This window comes from Anguilla anguilla, chromosome 14 (genome assembly GCF_013347855.1).
Source record: "Anguilla anguilla isolate fAngAng1 chromosome 14, fAngAng1.pri, whole genome shotgun sequence".
In the NCBI taxonomy this organism is placed as follows: Eukaryota; Metazoa; Chordata; class Actinopteri; order Anguilliformes; family Anguillidae; genus Anguilla; species Anguilla anguilla.
This window is the reverse complement of record NC_049214.1, coordinates 24921953-24942934: the sequence shown is the minus strand read 5'-3', so window position 1 is coordinate 24942934 and position 20982 is coordinate 24921953. Positions and strand designations below refer to the sequence as shown.

The 20982-nt window shown below is 42.5% G+C and overlaps 1 protein-coding gene across 1 annotated transcript; it reads left to right on the top strand.

The window, feature by feature from the left end:
• Positions 1 to 675: 675 nt before the first annotated feature.
• On the top strand, positions 676 to 20699 carry LOC118213123 (WD repeat-containing protein 70). Its single transcript, XM_035391829.1, has 18 exons — positions 676 to 803; positions 2248 to 2307; positions 2978 to 3061; positions 5355 to 5439; positions 5971 to 6202; positions 6624 to 6683; positions 7320 to 7453; positions 7684 to 7837; positions 7963 to 8039; positions 9866 to 10040; positions 11840 to 11939; positions 12579 to 12663; positions 12966 to 13104; positions 16115 to 16215; positions 16804 to 16883; positions 17789 to 17905; positions 19284 to 19446; positions 20291 to 20699. The coding sequence occupies exons 1-18, from the start codon at positions 779 to 781 to the stop codon at positions 20376 to 20378; spliced, it is 1959 nt and encodes a 652-aa protein (XP_035247720.1). The 5' UTR covers positions 676 to 778; the 3' UTR covers positions 20379 to 20699.
• Positions 20700 to 20982: the final 283 nt, after the last annotated feature.

Sequence of the window (20982 nt, the reverse complement as noted above, 5' to 3'; positions counted from 1 at the left end):
ACCATACCACCAATTTATGATAATTTATTATTTATGTATTACAGTCTAATTTATTACAAATTCATTGGGTCAATTGCGGCGTGCTTAGCTGGAGTTTAGACCACAGGTTTAAACCTTGAGACTACAGAACTGCATTACAGTTGGAGCAGCTAATCCTTATTCCACATCTTTGGATAGCTGTTCCTGTTTTAATGGAGTTCTGTGGTCTAGAGGTTTAGACCTGATGTTTAAACTCCAGCTGAGCAAACTGAAATTGACCCATTGTGTCTCAGGCAGAACTCTGATTATTTTGGTAATATTAACACATTTGTTCCTATCTTGAAATTCACTGCCCATGGAAATGCACATATTGCTGATTTTCTTTCATTTGTTTATTTTTTGGTAAATGTAGATATTGTACATTTATAAGGAGTTGCATAAGAGAATAAATGACACCACTTAAAATTTGGCACATAGGGGTGAATAGGGGAGGAAACTGTGCAGAACTGTGTGGTCATGTTTGTCTGGTGTCCCAAAACGGTAGATGTGATCTGCACAGAAAATAAAATAAAATAGAACTGTGAGGTTTTAGTACGTGCACGTGTTTACAGGGTGATCTTCAAACGGCGCTTTGTTTGCTTTACTCAGGATTTACTGCCCCGTATGAATCAAGCCAGGTCCACGGCTCTGGAACAGGCTCCTTTCTGATCCGCACTCCACCACAGAAGGGGGCGCAATGCACCAGTAACTTGATGTCCTTCCGTCAAGAAACTACACGAAGAAGCAAATCCAAACAATCATGGACGCCGGCAGTGGTGGGAATGGTAATGTTGATATTTTAAAATCTTATTGTTTAAGTTTGCGCGAGTTACTGTGTTTGTATATGTATGGCTAAGTAACTGAAAATTAACTTAGTCCGGCAAGCTACGATTGTGGTACCTGCTAACTGTGTAACTTCAGAGCAACGTTATTCAAAGCTCGAACAACGTCTAATTCACTGTGGCACTTACATGCTCGCTAACAACACATGCTAAAATGTCTTGAAACATATTTCTTATAAATCACTGTTAGTTATCTGGCTATCTGTTAGTTACCTGGTTACCTAGGCCTAATGGTCCAGCAAGCAGTATTAGCGTGTTTAAAAAAAGACACTTTGATAGCTACCATAGCTAACTTGACTAGTTTCAGACCATAGTAATTCACTTTAATTTGTATTACAGAGACACTGTCACGAAGACTCTTTACAGTCGAAATACATAAGAAACCCTTGTCTGAACCCCCAAAAAGCGAGAAATTTGATTTTTTTTAAAAAGGGTTCACAATGGCCTGAACAACTTTTTTCAGCATCCTGCAGGGACGACAATTTCCTCAAATTAGAAATGCGACATTATTAATGTGGGCCTGAAAGGAGCGATCTGAATCAATAATTACAACAAAGTTTTAACTGCATTGGCTGAGATGGCGAAGACATCTAGATTTGAAGAAAATAATTTATCTTTAAGAGATCTATGGCCTAATACCTATATCTCGGTATTTTTTAAATTCTATAATAGAACTTCACTGGGTTTAACTGATATATAAAGTGGTGTGTCATCTGCGTAGTAGTAGCAGTTAACATCATGTCTGTATATTATGTCCCCAAGGGGGAAAATGTGAAAGAAAATGACAAAGGACCCAAAACAGAACTTCGTGGTACTCCAAAGTTTACCCTCGAGTACTCAGATGATGTACTCAGAGTCATTGTTTATCTTCAGAAACTGAAATCTGTCCAAGAGACAGTTAATCCAACCGACTTTACCAAACTACGGAGGAGAATATGGCGGTCTGTTGTGTTAAAGGCAGCCCTTAAGTCCTGTAGGATGAGTAAGGAAATGCAGCCACATTCCTAGAAAAGCAACCGTGCATTACTAAGACAAGGTTGTCTCAGTGCTATGGTGCTATCTAAACCCAGACTGATACCGCTCATGCATGTTGTTAGCCTGTAAAATACAAGAAAGCTGTTGAGCTCACATTTCTCAAGGATCTCGAGGTGAAATTATAAATATATTTATGTAATAATAATATTATATGTAGTCAGCTATATTGTATTTCATTACAGAATTAGTGTTATGATTCTGATGTGTACGAGTAAGGTCTCCCCCTCTGTATCTGGGTTCCTACTAAGATTAATGAGCTATGTTGCCCCATATGATTCATTTTTGTGACGCTTGGTAAGCTTTCCACAATCCATAATACGTATTGAAAGGTATAATCTGCTTTTGCTTTCAGACGTGAAAGACTCCAGCAGTGATGGAGACATTGCCTCTGTGATGGGGTTCTCTGGCTTTGGTAAGTTGTGTCTCACGCATCACAAGTAGCTGGAGTTGGATTATTTCTGTACAAGGGATTTCAGTGCTGTTAATTATTTTGCATGGACAAAGAAAGAAAGAAAACCACAGACACACAAAAGGAACATCCACTCACATATAATAATAGAAGGGGTGTGATATTCATTTAAATTTTCTCAGGAAAATATTTTTAACTTTGTCTGTTTTCACTTTACTGTTCAGCTTTTTCTTCCTGTAATAATTCAGCCCACATTTTTAATGTCTAATAATTCAGCCCACATGGAAATGACTAATGGCATATAATATCACACAATTATATGACGCGTTTCCATTGTTCAAAGTTTAGGCTGGAGTTTGAGACCCACTTCTGGAACACACTTTTTTATTTTAAGTGCAAGGAAGACAGTCCATCCCATTGGGTACTTCCATATTGTGTTGTGGTTTTAGTCCTGAATGAAGCATGTAGAGGGACTTGAGTTATTTTCATCTTTGAGGGTGGTCTGGATAATACTGAGGCAATTAAAGGCTGATCGTATTTACCTTCTCACACTATATGAGGTACGACTCAGCGATTCACCCACAGTGTCCCTATAAGGCTTAAAATTGGTCGGGACGTCACAGGTTGTGCCAGTACTGTAATTCCAAATGACGGTTTCCTTTCACCCTATCAGGGAAGAAGGCTCGCACCTTTGACCTGGAGGCCATATTTGAGCAGACCCGGAGAACAGCAATCGAAAGGAGCCAGAGAGCATTCGGTGAGCGCTGATCATTCAGCTTACTTTCTACATTTTCAGGAAGTGAAATATATTCAAGTCAATATATTCAAGCCACCCAAGGGGGCTTGTGGTTAATGTAGTTTGTCATGTGGAATAGCGGACTAGGCCAGTTTTTGGCTAGGATTGTGGCTAGGAATGTGTCTAGCCTGGGAGATTCAGTTGGTTATAACTTTGTGGAAGGAAGACGTGGTTCAGTTTTCCAGGTAACCCAATCGCTTGCCTTTAACTCCTGGTTAATCAGCCAGGTGTGTCCTACCTGTGTAAACTCTCTGGTGGTTTATTTATGATTTGTTCCTCTGGTTTAAAGTTAGCGAACATCTCTCAGGGGTTTGCACATTAATCTGGGAGAAATCACAACTGCGTATATGAGTATATGCACAAGCCTGTGTGCGCTTGCGTGTGTATGTACAAGGCTGTGTGTAAGCGTGTGTATGGGAGGAAAATCTCATTTGTTTGATGCTTTGCACATCTACAGTATGTGCATATACATGTGTATGGGGGAGCAGCTAACACAAAACGCTCTCACAATGTTGCTGCAATGCAGTGTAATGTTATTATGTTGACAAAACATTCCAGTAACATTGCGGGAACATTTTGTGTTTCCTAGGAGTCTGATGTGTGTCAGTTCATGTAGTTGGTCAATCTGGATTTTTTTTTTCTGACATTTAAGTGAGCAGGCATGCCAATCTGCTTTTTATAAACAAAATCATTATATATATATATATATATATATATATATATATAATTATAAATGAAATAGAACTGTAAAGTTCAAATAAAGAGCCTATAGAAGTTCAACACTCTCCTGAACCTTTTCTGTATTTTTTTGTTCATGCCAGATTTTTCCCCACTTTACCCCTTAACTCCACATTCTGTCCCATTCTGGGCCTTATGAAAGTTGTGCCAAAACTGGTGCTGTGGTGGGAGGGAACCTTTAGATCATATTTATCAGACGTTTTCTTTTGTAAGTACTGATTTTAATGTGATTAATGTCTTGACATTTGTGCACGATAGCAGACTAATCATTTGGGTGCTCACTGTCATTTATCAGATAAAAGGATGGATTTTCTGAGCTAAAAGTTGCATGTAATGGGACAATAATGGCTCAGATTAATGAACAGAGGTTTCTAGTTTTTCCATCTTGATTATGACAACATGTCTGTTTTCTCTGTGGTTATTTGTGCTTATAAGTGTAAATGCATGCTTGTGAAATCAAGACATCGGTATCCTACCATTTATTTCAGTGTGTTCTTACCTTCTGGGCTTACAATGAGTATGGTGGGATTAGCTGGAATGAGTGTGTTTCATGCTAAGATGTTTAACAATGGAGGCTCAATAAGAACTGCAATGGTGCATGAACTTACTGATTGAATATGAATAATTTAGGCTCTGAATTTCTCTGGGTGAGAGCGTCTCTCCTGTCGTATTTTTATCTGAAGCTTTTGAGTGCGTACCTCAGCAGCATGGTCGTTTGCCAATGCGTGAATCACAAGAATATGATGTTGATACTTTTTATTGATTACATTATCACGATTAGTGGATTCATTTGCAAGTATAAGATTTCCTGCATTATTCAAACTAAATGGCTGCCAAGCCACAGCTTTCAGATGGTTGAGGCCGTGCTCCGTAGTCACATGGTCTGAGAGAGCGCAAGCAGCGAAGGGGAGAACTGTTTCAACACTAGAGGGTGTACTTGTGCAAAAATATAATTAGTGTCCATACCCAATGATCTCCATTTGAATGCTGAGTTCAGTATAGGCTCCGTTGGATTGCCAGGCCAACGTATCAGTCAGCCTGTAGAGTTTATGCCTGTGTGTGTTTGTATTCTCCACTACTTTATCACTCTGGGTTAGTCTGTCAAATGATTGTAATGTAATTTCATTGTAATGTATGTACACTTGATGTGGTCTGTACTTTGTGTGTGTGTTGCATAGGTAACACAGTTGTGTGTGTGTCCTGTATAGTTAACGCTGTTGCGTGTGTGTGTGTGCGCTTTATAGTTGACAGTTGTATGTGTGTGTGTTAGTTAACACAGGTGTGTGTGTTGTACAGTTAACACAGATGTGTGTGTTTTCTGTATAGTTAACACAGATGTGTGTGTTTGTGTCTTGGGCAGTTAACACAGGTGTATATGCTGTATAGTTAACACAGGTGTGTGTGCTGTATAGTTAACAGAGGTGTGTGTGTGCTGTTTAGGTAACACAAGTGTGTATACTGTATAATTAACACAGGTGTGTGTGCTGTATAGTTAAACACTGTTATGTGTTCCCAGAGGAAAGACAGCAGGAAGAGGCCCAGCAGGAGGAGGCAGGCAGTTCACAGAAGAGCAAAGTCAGACCTGCAACAAAACCCTCAAGGTAAGTTATTAAAATGTGCCTCAACATGAAGAGTACATATCAGGGAAGGAAGACACAGGCTGCTTGTACTGGCCTTGAAACCTGGAAGTGAAACGGAAAAAGATTGATTTCAAGATCTTGAAAAGCAAGAAACTAAACACCTTTTCATGAATGCTTTGTAGGTGACAGGTGGGTTGTCACTTTGCATGTAGAAGTAGGCCCTTCTCACCTTGATGCAAGTTATCCTGTGGACTGCAGGCTGCTTCAGAGAGCATATGTTTTAGTCTGCACTGTCCTGAATTGATAGCAGAAATTCTAATCAGCATTCCAAATAAGAGATTTTAAAAAAATGGAATTCTATACAGTTGTATGCGATCAGTTGATGGCTTTGTTTGTTCTGGGCCATTTAGCATTTAAAGAACTTGAATGTTAAAACTTTAAAATGGCTGTGAATCAGCCCTGAAGGTTTGCTGGTAAGGTTAGACACGGTGTGCTCACAAAATGGCAGCTCTGCGATTGGAGAGTAGCAGTGGGCTTTCTGTCTCCCCGCAGGCCCCAGGAGAGCGGGGACAGCAGCGGGGACAGCAGCGACGACGGCTCGGACTCAGACTCCAGCTCTGACCCCATCGGCCCCCCCGCCCCCTCCCAGCTCGCCGCCCGCGGGTCCTCCAGTCACGAGGACCCCGACGAGCTTGTGGGACCCCCTCTTCCTCCGGGGTACAGAGCCAGTATGGCCGCGGATGATGATGATGACGATGAGGAAGATATGCAGGAGGAAGACGACGTATGTGCAGTTTCGTATCTTCTGGTTAAATATTCCAAACTGGTTAATTAGTAACCAGTCTTTGTACAATTATGAATTGAAGCTTGAAATGCAGGTCTATGGCATGTGTTGATATACCAGATTTGGTTGTTCTTGGTCACATGGTGCAGATACAGTCTTTGATTTGTCAGATGTTTAATAAAATGTCCTAGTTCCACCCTTGTACTGTCAGCCAAGTTTACATCATGGCAGGTGCACCGTGTTCTGCTGGTCTTTATGTTGCCAGTCACGATTCTTGGTGCCCGTATTGGTGGCCATATTGTACTTGGCATCAGGTCATTGCGGCTTATGGCTGTACGTCATTTGCATTTATCACCGTGCATTCTGGGTAATTGAACTGAAGTTTACGAACCTTCAATGCCCTCTTTTTCTTTTCTCACAGAACCCAGTCAAAAAAATTCCAGACACACATGAAATCACACTTCAGCACGGCAGCAGAACGGTAAGACCGCCATTCTCCTGTATTGTTGAAGCCATTCTGGGGAATTCGATCAAATGTGCTTATTTTAAGGGCGTATACAATTCAGTTAAAACACAACCAACCAGAATTCTGTGATCTCTGTAAGGTCGGCTTGAGTTTTTTTCTTCAAAAAAAAAAAACTGTTTTACATGTTCAGCGATCACCAAAATGAACGCTGTGAACTGAATTTGTGAATAAATTGTGTAATCCTTTCATTTACTTGTAAGTCAGTTAAGTGAAAATATTGATGCAATTCTGGCCTCATTATACATAATATATGCATGTTTTAAGACCTTTACTTTCTACAGTACATTGAACAATGGCCATTTTGTTAATAGCCCTATTTTATAGCGAAACATGGACAATTGGACTTATTAAAGAAACTGATTTACTGAACAGTCCCTGCCTCTTTCCCAATGCACGCTGGGATAGGCTCCAGCACACCCCGCGACCCTGCCCAGGATAAGCGGTTATTGATAATGGATGGATGGATTTAATGACCAGATCCCTTATTAAGGCATGAAAAGAGCTCTGTTAAAACGCTTAGAATGGAAATGAATTGAGTCTTACCAGCGCTGCCCTGCAAGAGAACGCTTACCTGTGACCCCCGACGCTCAGGTGTCCGCTCTGGGCTTGGACCCCTCTGGTGCCCGGCTGGTTACCGGGGGATACGACTACGACGTGAGGTTCTGGGACTTCGCTGGGATGGATTCCGCCCTGCAGGCTTTTCGATCCCTTCAGCCTTGTGAATGGTGAGAGCACTAACGGATTTTAAAATATTTTTTAATTTAATTTTTTACACTTTATATATAAGCGAGGCTCCATGCATCACGCTGTTTTTGTTAGTTTGCTCATTTCTTTGCAGTACTTAATGGATGCATGTTGTAAATTAAATTATGCAATTATGTAACCTGCCTGCTTATATCGAAAGAGTGCCAGCCTTCTTTGCTCATCTATATATCTCTCTCTGCCCTCCCTGCAGCCACCAGATCAAGTCCCTGCAGTACAGCGTCACTGGCGATGTCATCCTGGTAGTAGCGGGAAATGCTCAGGCTAAGGTGTTGGACCGGGACGGCTTCCAGGTCCTGGAGTGTGTGAAGGGGGATCAGTACATCGTGGACATGGTCAACACTAAGGTGCAGTCATGGCTGAGGGGGTTCCTTTAAATATGTACTTTGTTACTTTTTTAAATTTTTTTTATTTCCATTGAAAGTGATAAGTCTGCTAATGAAGTGGCTCATTGCTTTGACCCCTTGAACAGGGTCACACTGCAATGCTGAACAGTGGCTGTTGGCATCCGAAGATTAAGGAGGAGTTCCTAACCTGCTCCAATGATGGGTGAGTAAGGAGCAGAACTTAATGAAGAGGCAGAAGTCATAAGTCTGTGTTAATATTAGAGGCGATGCCCTAATAACCATCTAACGAACCTGCATGAAATTTAATCACCCAGTGAGCACCAACACCTCGCATGTCCTCAAAGTGGCAAGGAGTGGTGAATGGGAAAACCAGAATCAGTTACATCATGTCTGGTGCAATAGCACCCTTTACAGTTACATTATCTCTGGTGCAATAGCACCCTTTACACTTACATTATCTCTGGTGCAGTAGCACCCTTTACAGTTACATTATCTCTTCTGCAATAGCACCCTTTACAAGTTACATTATCACTGGTGCAGTATCACCCTTTACAGTTACATTATCTCTGCTGCAATAGCACCTTTACAGTTACATTATCTCTGGTGCAATAGCACCCTTTACACTTACATTATCTCTGGTGCAGTAGCACCCTTTACAGTTACATTATCTCTGGTGCAATAGCACCCTTTACAGTTACATTATCTCTGGTGCAATAGCACTTTTACAGTTACATTATCTCTGCTGCAATAGCACCCTTTACAGTTACATTATCTCTGCTGCAATAGCACCCTTTACAGTTACACTATCTCTGGTGCAGTAGCACCCTTTACAGTTACATTATCTCTGCTGCAATAGCACCCTTTACAGTTACATTATCTATGGTGCAGTATCACCTTTACACTTACATTATCTCTGGTGCAATAGCACCCTTTACAGTTACATTATCTCTGGTGCAATAGCACCCTTTACAGTTACATTATCTCTGGTGCAGTATCACCTTTACACTTACATTATCTCTGCTGCAATAGCACCTTTACAGTTACATTATCTCTGGTGCTATAGCACCCTTTACACTTACATTATCTCTGGTGCAGTAGCACCCTTTACAGTTACATTATCTCTGCTGCAATAGCACCCTTTACAGTTACATTATCTCTGGTGCAATAGCACTTTTACAGTTACATTATCTCTGCTGCAATAGCACCCTTTACAGTTACATTATCTCTGCTGCAATAGCACCCTTTACAGTTACACTATCTCTGGTGCAGTAGCACCCTTTACAGTTACATTATCTCTGCTGCAATAGCACCCTTTACAGTTACATTATCTCTGGTGCAGTATCACCTTTACACTTACATTATCTCTGGTGCAATAGCACCCTTTACAGTTACATTATCTCTGGTGCAGTATCACCTTTACACTTACATTATCTCTGGTGCAATAGCACCCTTTACAGTTACATTATCTCTGGTGCAATAGCACCTTTACACTTACATTATCTCTGGTGCAATAGCACCCTTTACAGTTACATTATCTCTGGTGCAGTATCACCTTTACACTTACATTATCTCTGGTGCAATAGCACCCTTTACAGTTACATTATCTCTGGTGCAATAGCACCTTTACAGTTACATTATCTCTGCTGCAATAGCACCCTTAGCGCCTTGAACCAGCAGCCTCACACACTGACATGCTCACCTGAGGCTGATAGCAGTCAGCACAGGGGTTGCTGCTCGTCTTCATTAGGCCTGTTATAAATGCACAACCATCCATGCCTGTAGATAACAGACCTTTTCTGAAACCCAGCCTCTGCCTGTCCTTGCTCTTTCTCTTAGCCTTCAGGACTCTATGCCTTCAGATTGTTTTTTTTTCCCTTTGTTCACTGTTTTTTGTTTTTGTTTTTCTGTTGTCGTTTTGGGTGCTTTGTAGTTTAGGGAATCCACTCCACCCAAAAGCTCCACCAGACCCCATGTCACAGCAAAGGCAGTTCTATTCGTTTACATTATTTAACTCTTCCCTACGTTCAGTACGGTGCGTACCTGGGACCTGAACTCGGAGAAGAAGCACAAGTCCGTTTTCAAGCCCCGCTCCCTGCAGGGCAAGCGGGTCACCCCCACCTGCTGCGCCTACAGCCGGGACGGGAAGCTGATCGCAGCCGGCTGCCAGGACGGGACCATTCAGATCTGGGACCGGAACCTCAGCGTGAGTCTTCACCTGCACTTTAAACTTAATTTTTTCCTCACTAATGCTCTTCTGGCTGAATGGAAGCACATCCCTGCAGCAATGCTCCAAAATCTAGTATAAAGCCTTCCCAGAAGAGTGCAGGTTGTTATATCAGCGAAGGGTGAACCAACTCCATATTAATACCCATAATGTCCACATACTTATGGCCATGTAGTGTATATGTTATGTATGCTGTATAAACTATACTGTGCATTATCTTTATGTCTGTAGTGTTATTTTTACTAAAACATTATTGCTCTCCGATTGTTTATTTAAGGCAAAATTAAAATATAGCCAGTAATTACCGCTGAGTTCAAAGTGGAACTTTGATTGTGGCCAGCGCCATCAAACAATTCTGTCACCCCTTCAGAAAATGGCAGAGATCCCAGTACAGGATGGAATTGAAGTATTTTTATCTTTAGACATTGCCGGTGTGACAGGGGGCATTGGCGGGCCATTGCGATCTGCGATCTACCACACCCCCGGTCCACAATGATTAAGCTACGGTCTCACTTTCGTTATTAAAGTGTGCAGAGTTGTTCAGTGTCTCATTGAAGTAAATAACATTAACAAAGTGAATAGGGTCCCACGAAAACTTAAACGCTCGCCTGTCTGAAATACCCTGGCGCCGACTCTGTCTTTAAACTTCAGAAGATAAATCAAAAAGTCATTAGGCTGCTGCTCATGATACAAAACGGTCATAGCGTATGGCTGGCTGCATATTTCAGGATGTATTTACACTCCATTAATTTGTGTTTTTACCAGATTTACATAGCTAGTGAATGCTTATCCACCAGTTTGTTTATCAATATTAATCGAGTATAGGTATGTACGTAGCTAATAGAAGCCATTGAAAACTCATTTGAAAACGGATTTTTTTTCATGACCACTGCCCTGTTACCTTGACGTAGCCTAGCTGTTACGGCAGGAACGTGGTTGACGTCAATGTTTCAAAGCGCGACTGAACTGAGCGGAGATTAGCCGCTACCAATAGCGCGAGACTGCCGTGATGGAAATACCGTTAAAACGTCTCCAAATGGCGGCACTTCTAAGTGCAGCTATTTGGCCGAGGATTATTTTCCTGAGCCGGGATTAGCTATGTAATGTAGTAATATACTTGTGTGTACAAACCATATGTAATATACTAATATGTTGTTATACACAAACCATAATTAAATTTTTCATTCCATTGCGCAGGCTCAATGTCCATTCCAGTAGTAATATTGTATATACACCCACTCTCGACATTCAAAAGTGCATTCCATTTGTTTAACATATGTTGACCAGGAATGGCAACAGGGACATTGAGCTGTTCACTGCCCAGCATGGGGGAGAAAATGGTGTTTACAATTGTATTAAATCATTATATTGTTGTAAATGTATATATGTATATATATAATTCTGTTCAATGTCTTGCTTTTGTTCAGGGACATTTTCATTTTCAGAATTTTTATGAACCTATAAATAAAGATATTATATATGCAATTCCAGAAACAAAGGAATATAGTTGATAAGGCCAGACTGGATCAGCTATGTATAAATCATGACATGAAAGGATCAGAAGTGTTTAAATACAAAGACAGATCTTTACAGAGCTGATTCTGATTTTGTCCAATAGTGAATTTCAGCTTTTGGGAACTCTTAAGTCTGTGTGTTTGAGCGCAAATAGAACCAACCCAATTATAGGGAAATGAGAGCTAACAGGGTCTCATATAACTTTCAAAATGGAAACTGTACCTACAGAATAACTTCAGCCTCTCTCCCTCTCTCCATTTCAGGTGCACACCAAGTTCCACTGCCGTAAGGCTCACACCCCAGGCTCGGACATCTGCTGCCTGGCTTTCTCTTACGACGGGACGACCTTGGCGTCCCGAGGAGGTGAGACGGGCGCGGTGTCGAGCCCCTGCTGAATTTCAGCGGTGGCGGCAGCACAGCTTGCAGTTTACCCGTCACGTCTTCGGACGAAGTCGAACTGTCAGAGCTGCCCCCGTTTCCATCTGCTCGCTGAGCGTTTGTAAATAAGCTGTCGTGTCGCTTCTGTATTTTCTGTGCCAATTCTAAATGCTGATCTCTGCCGTTCGAGGCACAAGAATTTCCTGAAAAGGCTACCGATAAATTCGATCCATCAATTTGTAGGCAATCTGCAAATTAGTGACTCACCTCTGGCTCGCTCTCAAAATTGTTTAGCAGATACAATAGACCGCATTATATCATCGTGTCACTTTTGAAGCGGATCCATTTAAACACTTAGGTAGAACAAGCTGAAGGAAATGTTCAGTGTGACCTTAATTTGCCACTAATTCATCATGCTGACTGTAAAGTCTTGTTTGCTTGGAGGAGTGTTGATGTGCATCTGGCAGAATGATTCAACTGAATTTTCCCCTCTATTTTGTGTCATGACTCATTCAATCAATGGGTTCATTCAGGATTACTGAAGTGGTACTTGGTGGGTCCCTCTGCTCCCATCCCGTGTGTGTACTGTGGGTTATTTTGCTCTGACTGTGATGTTCCATGCAGGTGACGACACTCTGAAAACCTGGGACATCCGGAACTTCAGCAAGCCTCTCAATGTCGCCTCAGGCCTGACCACCATCTTCCCCATGTGAGTACTCCTCTGGGAATGCCAACCCTGGTGGGAATGGCAACCCCTCTGGGAATGGCAACTCCTCTGGAAATGGCAACCTCTCTGGGAATTACAGCCTCTCTGGGAATGAGAGCTGTATGAAAATGAGTGGGCATCAGCTGAGGAAAATAAATATGTGTGTTGAATTTAATTTCTGATTTCTGTATACATTCTCGAGTTTGTCAGTTGTCAAGTTTGTAATGTCTAATTGCTTTGGCTGCTGTAGCGTTAACAAAATTGCCGTGGGACTTGCGGACTAACCTTGGCTATTTTTTTCCCAGGACGGACTGCTGTTTCAGCCCAGATGACAGGCTCCTAGTGACGGGCACTTCAGTGAAGAAAGGCGAGGGCAACGGCAAGCTGGCGTTCTTCGACAGGGCGTCGTTCCAGAAGGTGTATGAGATCGAGGTGACTGATGCGGTGAGTTAAGATCCTTCCGGAAGTTATATGAGATTAAGGTGTGTAATGTGGTAAGATTTTCCCCACGGCCATCATGCCCATCATTATTGATCGGGCCCCGCTGGACATTTGCACCATAGCCGCCGGGAGCTATAGGTAGACTGCTTCTGGTGCTCAAGCACAGCTATACGGTGTGGGAACCAGTGCTCCTGCGTGCCAGTCGTAATTAGGGGCCCATACTGTATCAGGGACACCGCGTTCACTTCTGCCCCAATATCCGCCCATAGGTCGCATGGCTACATTCCTCATTCACTGCGGCGATATGCAAATTTCACTCGGCTAGCAACACCACGCAGGTGTACTATCCCACTCCCTTGGTCTTCAGGATGAGCTTCACCGACGCATCGGAAGTTCTTTTTCTTTATCAGTCGGCACATCCCATCAGCCCCCGGGGTGGTAAAGGGTTGGCTTGGAGAGTTGATGACGCGCATGGGACTTATGACGATTTCATTATCAGCGTTATCCACGCAATGAATTGTCGTCAGTTATCTTGAGTTTGACAGACTTTTGGAATGAAGCTGCTTTGAGTCACTGTTTTGAGGGGCATTTTTAATAAGATCTCTGACCTTGACCACTACATCTGTCTTAGTATAGCTGCTAATGTTAGCTAATCTTTACACTCCTTACTTTCAGTTCAATCATACCTTATTTGAGGACTCTTTATTGGCCTTAATGTTCGGCAGGTCAGCCCAGAGGATGTTTCAGCACTTGAAGATGGGATTTCTGAAGCCATAAAAACTATCATCACTTCTATGCAGAGTGGGAAGGCCCCGGGGTCAGATAGTTTCCCTTATTCCTCTTTGGCTTGCAGTCCCTCTTGAGACTAAGTACCTTCCTCCAACGTTATATCAAGTCTATTTCCCTTTTTGCTGTTCATCGTTTAGACGCATAACTTAAAAACCATAAAACCCATCAAGACTTGCCAAAGTGACCCATAACTCTTTAAAATCCAGTTTTTAAAATACTTGCCAAAGTCTTAGGCCTTTGCTTGGAGAACGTTCTCCCATCCATCATTTCTAATGATCAGATTGGCTTTCGCCTTGGCAGGGAGTCCTTTTTTAATGGGCAAAGGTTGTTGAACATACTGCACACACCATATATTTCATTTGATGCAGAAGAGGCATTTACTTGACAGAGTTGAATGATATTACTCGTTCTTTGCCCTGGAGAAATTTGGATTAATCCCAAACTTCATCTCATGGATCAAGCTTTTAAATGATTTACCTATGGCTTCCATCCTTACCGAAAACCTTTCTTCAGGTCAGTTCCCCTTGCACAGGGGAACTCCTGTCCTGTTTGTGATTGTCATCGAATGGCCTACCTTAACTCTGAGACCGAATGAGAGGATTGAAGGGATCCACAGAGGTCCACAAGGTTTTTCTTCATGCAGATGTCCTCCATTGTATAATGAAACCAGACATCACACCCATTTGATCTCGATATGCTAGACACTTTTGGAGGGTGAACTAAATTTGCATAAAAGCAAATACTTCTGTATTACTTCATCCTACACTATCCAGTCTAACATTCCCATCATGGTTGCTAAGGACTCCTTCAAATATCTTGGTGTGACTGTCACTAGGTCATTCTCTGATCTCAATTTAGCCAATTGAGTACAGTAAAAAAAATATATATGTATATTTTCTCACTTTATATGAAAGAAGTTCCTTTAGGTTCATTGAAACTTGGCCTGGTTGCTCCTGATTTTCAGGTATACTGTTGCCTATACGGTCAGGTAATTTAGGAAGCTTAACATACTGGATGCTTTGAAAAAGGATTTGATATCCTAAATTATATTTGGGAGCAGATCTTGGAGCAAGTACACACCGCATCTGTATGTGTGTGTCGTGGTCTTTTGGGATTAGAAGCTCTCCATAGATTGCATTTTTCCAAAACTGCTCCGGCAAAGACGGACAAAGATCTCATTTGTGATGGATGCAAAATATCACCAGCAACTGTATACCACATTTTTACTAGTTGTACTAAGCTGGATCATTTCTGGGCATTGTTTTTGATACTTTTTCAAGGATCTTTAAAAGACCTCTTACTCTCCACCCACTTATTGCTATTTTGGGGTCACTTCTGATAATACATCTGAAACGATTCTTCAACAAAAGGCCATTGCATTCTCCTCTCTATTGGCTATATTATTGATATTATTTAAATGAAAAAATGCTGCTCCACCCACACACACTCAGCTAATCAAACATATCCTGTATAATTTTAAGTTGGACAAAATAACACACACCGTAAATGGGGCCCTGCATAACTTCCTCAGAACGTGTGATGGCTTTATTGATTTTGTGGAAAAGTTAGAGGAGCTTCCATGTGGCTGATACTCCAGCTGACCAAAGTTCACACACCAGTCCCCAGGGAACCTACCCAACCCATCCCCATCCCTAACTCACCCCATCCAGTGGTGTATCATCTTCTCTTCTATGTGTGTGTCTCCATGTGTCCTTTTTATTTATTTATTTTTTCAAGTTGTAATTTTTTGCGGAAGGTTGCGCTTATCGAATGCCACGTGAACAGAATGGTGATAGAGGCAAGCACTTTGTGCTTCGTGGCTCAATACCGGCATTGACTACTGCCACCTCTGATCTGATGCGCCCTGAGAAATTCAATACAAACAATGTGAAAGGAAGGGAAAAAAACATCAAGTAATAAAAAAAAAAGTTAATTTTCCAATTGAGATTCAAAAAGGAATATGGAATAGCCAGACCATAAACTGACCCAGCCCTGTTTTTGGCACAACAGCCCGTCCTGGCACCCAGCAGCAGGTACAATAAGCAGGACCAGAGATATGCTCTGACCTGAACTCCAGCTCAAACTGCTGTCTTCTCGAGTGTGTATATACTATTTTATATGAATAGTTGCTATTGCGGTTGTTATTCCTTCTCTTTTCCTTACCGTTCTTTCCTTCTCTTTTTCTTTCTGTCTTTCTCATGGCCCTTGTTCCTTTTCTCCTCAGAGTGTGGTACGCTGTCTCTGGCACCCTAAACTGAACCAGATCATGGTGGGGACCGGGAATGGCTTGGCCAAGGTCTACTACGACCCTGTCAAGAGTCAGAGGTGAGTGTCATCAGCTGTTCATGATAAACTAGTGTTTCTCAAAAGGTATTTCTTGAGTGCTGGCTGATGGGGGGTGGCAAATTCTGAGTTTAGGAAAGCACATTTCATGTATTTCTGTTACACTTGAGAGGCAAAATAGCCATCACATTTTTGGGCTTAGAAGCCTAGACAGCACAGTCTCCAAAGGTCTAACAAAATTTGCACATTAATTAAAAGTCTGACTCGGTTTTATTTTTGTTCTTTTTTTAAATTTATTTACCACTGAACCTGGGGCTGTAGGTATCCAATTCCCACCCTAATCCGGAATACCCAACTGTTCATGACAGTAGGCTTGAGATGATTGGCACTCCCCTCCCTGCATGGTCACTTCACCCTGTCACAATGCATGTTTGCACTGGCTCCCCATTGGAGAAACAAACTGCCCAAAGTTCTCAAGACAACCGCATCATTGGCTGTCTTTTGTTTGTCTCCAGTAAACATTATGATTTATGTACTTCCGTGGCATTTTACCATAAGGGCCTAAAGCTCACTCACTGTAGAGGAATTCAGGAAGAGTAAAGCTTGATAACTGCACTTCCCATTTCACAGAGGAGCCAAGCTGTGTGTGGTGAAGAGCAAGAGGAAGGAAAGACAGGCAGAGACCCTGACACAGGACTACATCATCACACGTGAGTATTACTCTCGTGTGTAACAGAACATCTTCATGTGAGAGAATTACATCAAGATTTGAAATTCTCCACTCACACATAATTTCTGCCTGCTGTAGATGACATTTTTTGCCCTATTTTTGACTGGACCGCAACAGTGGGGCCAGCCCTACAAACACGAATGTCTGTGACTGAGTGATGAAGTTACACCATTGGTCGGCCGAGTTATGAAGTTACACCATTGGTCGGCTGGATCACGTGTGTTAGGTCCAGCCATATTCTAGGTTTTAACCTGGTCTTGTTACATATAGTTGTATCCTTTAATTTTGCACATAATTTGGCACTCAATCTTCAGTGCAACTCAGTCCTTTCCAAAAAAGAAACACATCTCTCCCACAGGCACAGATGTACAATAAACTACCTACCCCACCTACACCGCACACCAATATTTTATGCATCTCTTCACCATATTGCTTCTAAAGTCCTCCCACTTACTGAACTCCTCCCCCTTAACTGAACTCCACCCCCTTCAAACCCCGCCCTGGGCATGTCGAAGTGTCCTTGAGCAAGACACCTAACCCCTAACCTCTAACTGCTCTGGCGAATGAGAGGCATCAATTGTAAAGCGCTTTGGATAAAAGCGCTATATAAATGCAGTCCATTTATAAACTATACAATGAAACACCGTTCTAGATATTTCATGGAGCAGTTTGGCTTAAGGACCTTTATTAAGGGTACAACAGCAGTACCTTAACATTAATTTCATTTTGAGTGTGAGTGTGTTCTGTGTGTTGTAGTGTTTCTGGGTAAAGTGTGTTCTGGGTGTTGTAGTGTTTCTGGGTGCAGTGTGTTCTGGGTGGATTGGTGTTGTGGGTGCAGTGGTGCTCTGATGTTTGATGTTTACGGTGTCCCTTCCTTTTTCCCAGCCCATGCGCTGCCCATGTTCAGGGAGGCACGACAGCGCAGCACCAGGAAGCAGCTGGAGAAAGACAGGCTTGATCCGCTGAAATCGCATAAACCCGAGCCCCCAGTCTCTGGACCAGGTATGAAACAGCCCCCACCTACACCGCACACCAATATTTTATGCATCTCTTACTGAACTCCTCCCCCTTAACTGAACTCCACCCCCTTCACTGAACTCCTCCACCTTTAACTGAACTCCTCCCACTTACTGAACTTCTCTCCCTTATCTGAACTCCACCCCCTTCATGGAACTCCTCCTCCTTATCTTAACTCCTCCCCCTTCACTGGACTCTCCCTAACTCTGCTCAGAGTGGAGCCCTCATTCCAGGGATAAAATCATTGGGATTAGCCTCACAGTGTCAGATCATATCCAGACTGTGCCAGTGCCGACTGTGGCCAGTATCTTCATAAGGTATGGGAGGGTACAGTCAGTTTGCGTCCATGTTTCAAATTTATTTTAAATAAATTAAAATTTTTATTTTTAATCTTAAATAAAAAAATGAGGAAGTTACAGATTGTTTAACTTTAGTAAGGAAGAAAAACACGCTCAGCCCTACATCCCTTTGGGGCTACTGGGTGGTTATATGTGGAAATCACGCTCAGCCCTACATCCCTTTGGGGCTACTGGGTGGTTATATTTGGAAAGCATGGTGTATTGGCCGAGTCTGGAGCACTGGAAGAGCTGATGTAATAAACACCTGGCACCCTGACACACAACACAACCCAAAACACTGCTAATTTATTTATCTGAGATGAAGGTCTCTGCTGTTATTTACTGCACTGTCAGGGAAATAAATTATACCAGGCCGTCTGACAGTCCTTTACTCTTTTAGGCTTGTTACACTATCTCTCTCTCACACTTGTCATATTATCTCTGTCTCTTACACTTGTTATATTCTCTCTCTCATGCTTGTTATATTATCTCTGTCTCTTACGCTTGTTATATTCTCTCTCTCTCTCTCTCTCTCATGCTTGTTATATTATCCCTGTAGTGTTGTCCCTCTGTTAGGAAATCTTTCTGTGGAAAATGAATCAGCAGTTTCCTTCCTCATAGTCAGTTCCCCAGCCTCTATTACAAACCCACACTATTGAGTGTATCTGTAGGCAGCGGTGCTCTTCCTACTGCACAGCAGATGGGTTTCGGTTTGGAAGACATTGTAAATAGCCAATCAAGGATATTTTCACTGAATTGTGTGCTTGTGTGAATATTTGTCACACTTTCCCAGATGTCCTCAGTCTCAGATGTTTGCCAGTGTCGTACATGGTGTGTGTGTGTGTGTGTGTGTGCGCACACGTGCGTGCGTGTGTGTGAGTGTATGTGTGATTAGGTTTGTGTGTCTGTGTGTGTAGTGTGTATTGTGTGTGTGTGTGTGCATATATGTGTGATTGTGCGTGTGTGCGCGCGTGCATGAATGCATGTGAGACTTCCTCTAACCTGTCCTGTACGTGCGCACGCAGGTCGAGGCGGTCGAGTGGCGGCTCACGGCGGCACTCTGTCCTCCTTCATCGTGAAGAACATCGCTCTGGACAAGACTGACGACAGCAACCCCCGCGAGGCCATCCTGCGCCACGCCAAGGCCGCCTCCGAGAGCCCGTACTGGGTCGCCCCGGCCTACACCGTGTGAGTCCGCAGCCTCAGTCTCAGCACACGTTCTCACAGGACTGAGGGTTTAACTCACAGGACTCAGGATTTAACTCACAGGACTCAGGATTTATCTCATAGGACTCAGGATTTCTCTCATAGGACTCAGGATTTATCTCATAGAACTCAGGATTTATCTCTTAGGACTCAGGGTTTATCTCATAGGACTCAGGATTTCTCTCATAGGACTCAGGATTTATCTCTTAGGACTTAGACTTTATTTAATGTTGTATTCCCTTCTCTGTTACGAGGTTTTAATAGTGTTGGGCCTGACCGTATTAAGAATGGAAAAGCCAACTCAGTGGGGATGTATGGTTTTATATTTCATGTTAGACCAATACGGAGACTTGTTGCTGTTTATGAAAATTTGTGATAGAGTGTCTCATTGCTCATGCGTTAGTCACAGGAACTGGCAGGACCGATGCTGGCTTGCGGTGAACACTCCTCTATGGGCGTTGAGGAACGCAGTTGTTAGGTTTCGCAATAGCTTGTCTAAACTACAACAGCGAGATTCAGAAACTGAATGGGCACACCTGTAACCCAGATAATCACCTGCAAGTACATTAGTGTGCAAATCTCATCGTATTATGAATGATAAGCTAGGCGAGGCAGGTTCATTTATATAGGACATTTCCACTGAGGTTGGAAATTCAAAGCGCTTTACACAAGCTTAAAAGACAATAAAACCGCAGTTAAAAACATAAAATCACAATGAATTCAAAGGCAATTAAAAGACAATTAAAAAGAGAAAATACAATTTTGAAAATGCTTCTCACTGTTTCTGTCTCCTTTAACCTCCCGCTCTGTCGCGCCGCTGGAACAGGACTCAGCCGGAGCCCATGTTCGCCGAGGTGGAGTCAGAGGACGAAGAAGCCGACAAAGAGCCGGAATGGAAGAAGCGCAAGATCTGAGCTGTGCCCCGCCCCCCCAACCGCCACCCCCTCCCCCCCAGGTGGAAGGCACCGTTTGTACAGTAGAGCCGTCCCGCCCGGTTTTAGCCCTCGTCTGTCTTACACTGACGCCCTGCAGAAATGTTTATAGATATAATCTCCAGCTTGGACGTGCCTCTAAGATTCTGTGTTGATGTCTGAAGCAACTGAAGTTGTTGTACATGCACGCTTTTAAAGATTCGGTTCATTTCAATAAAGATGGCAAAAAAAAAACATTTTTTTTCCCCAGTTCATCTTCTGCAGGTCGGTTGATGTCTGTGCGCAATAAAAAGTAAAAATGAACAGCTTACTCCCGTATCGTACGTGTGAACATTTAAAAGGGTTCGCCTTGATCAAAGCTTCGATTTGTGTTTTTGCGTTATCACAGTTAATTTTGAGGTATAGATTTGGTCAAGGTGACCATTTCAGGTGACAGTAATTAATTGTAGCTACTTTCAGTCAGCAGTGCATTTCAGTTGGGCTGGTCTCTGTGCTTCCCGAAGAAGAGACCTGATTGGTTTCATATGTGTTGCTGGATTCCACGATATGATGTAGTTCACATTTTTCTTTTACTGATTTTCTGCTT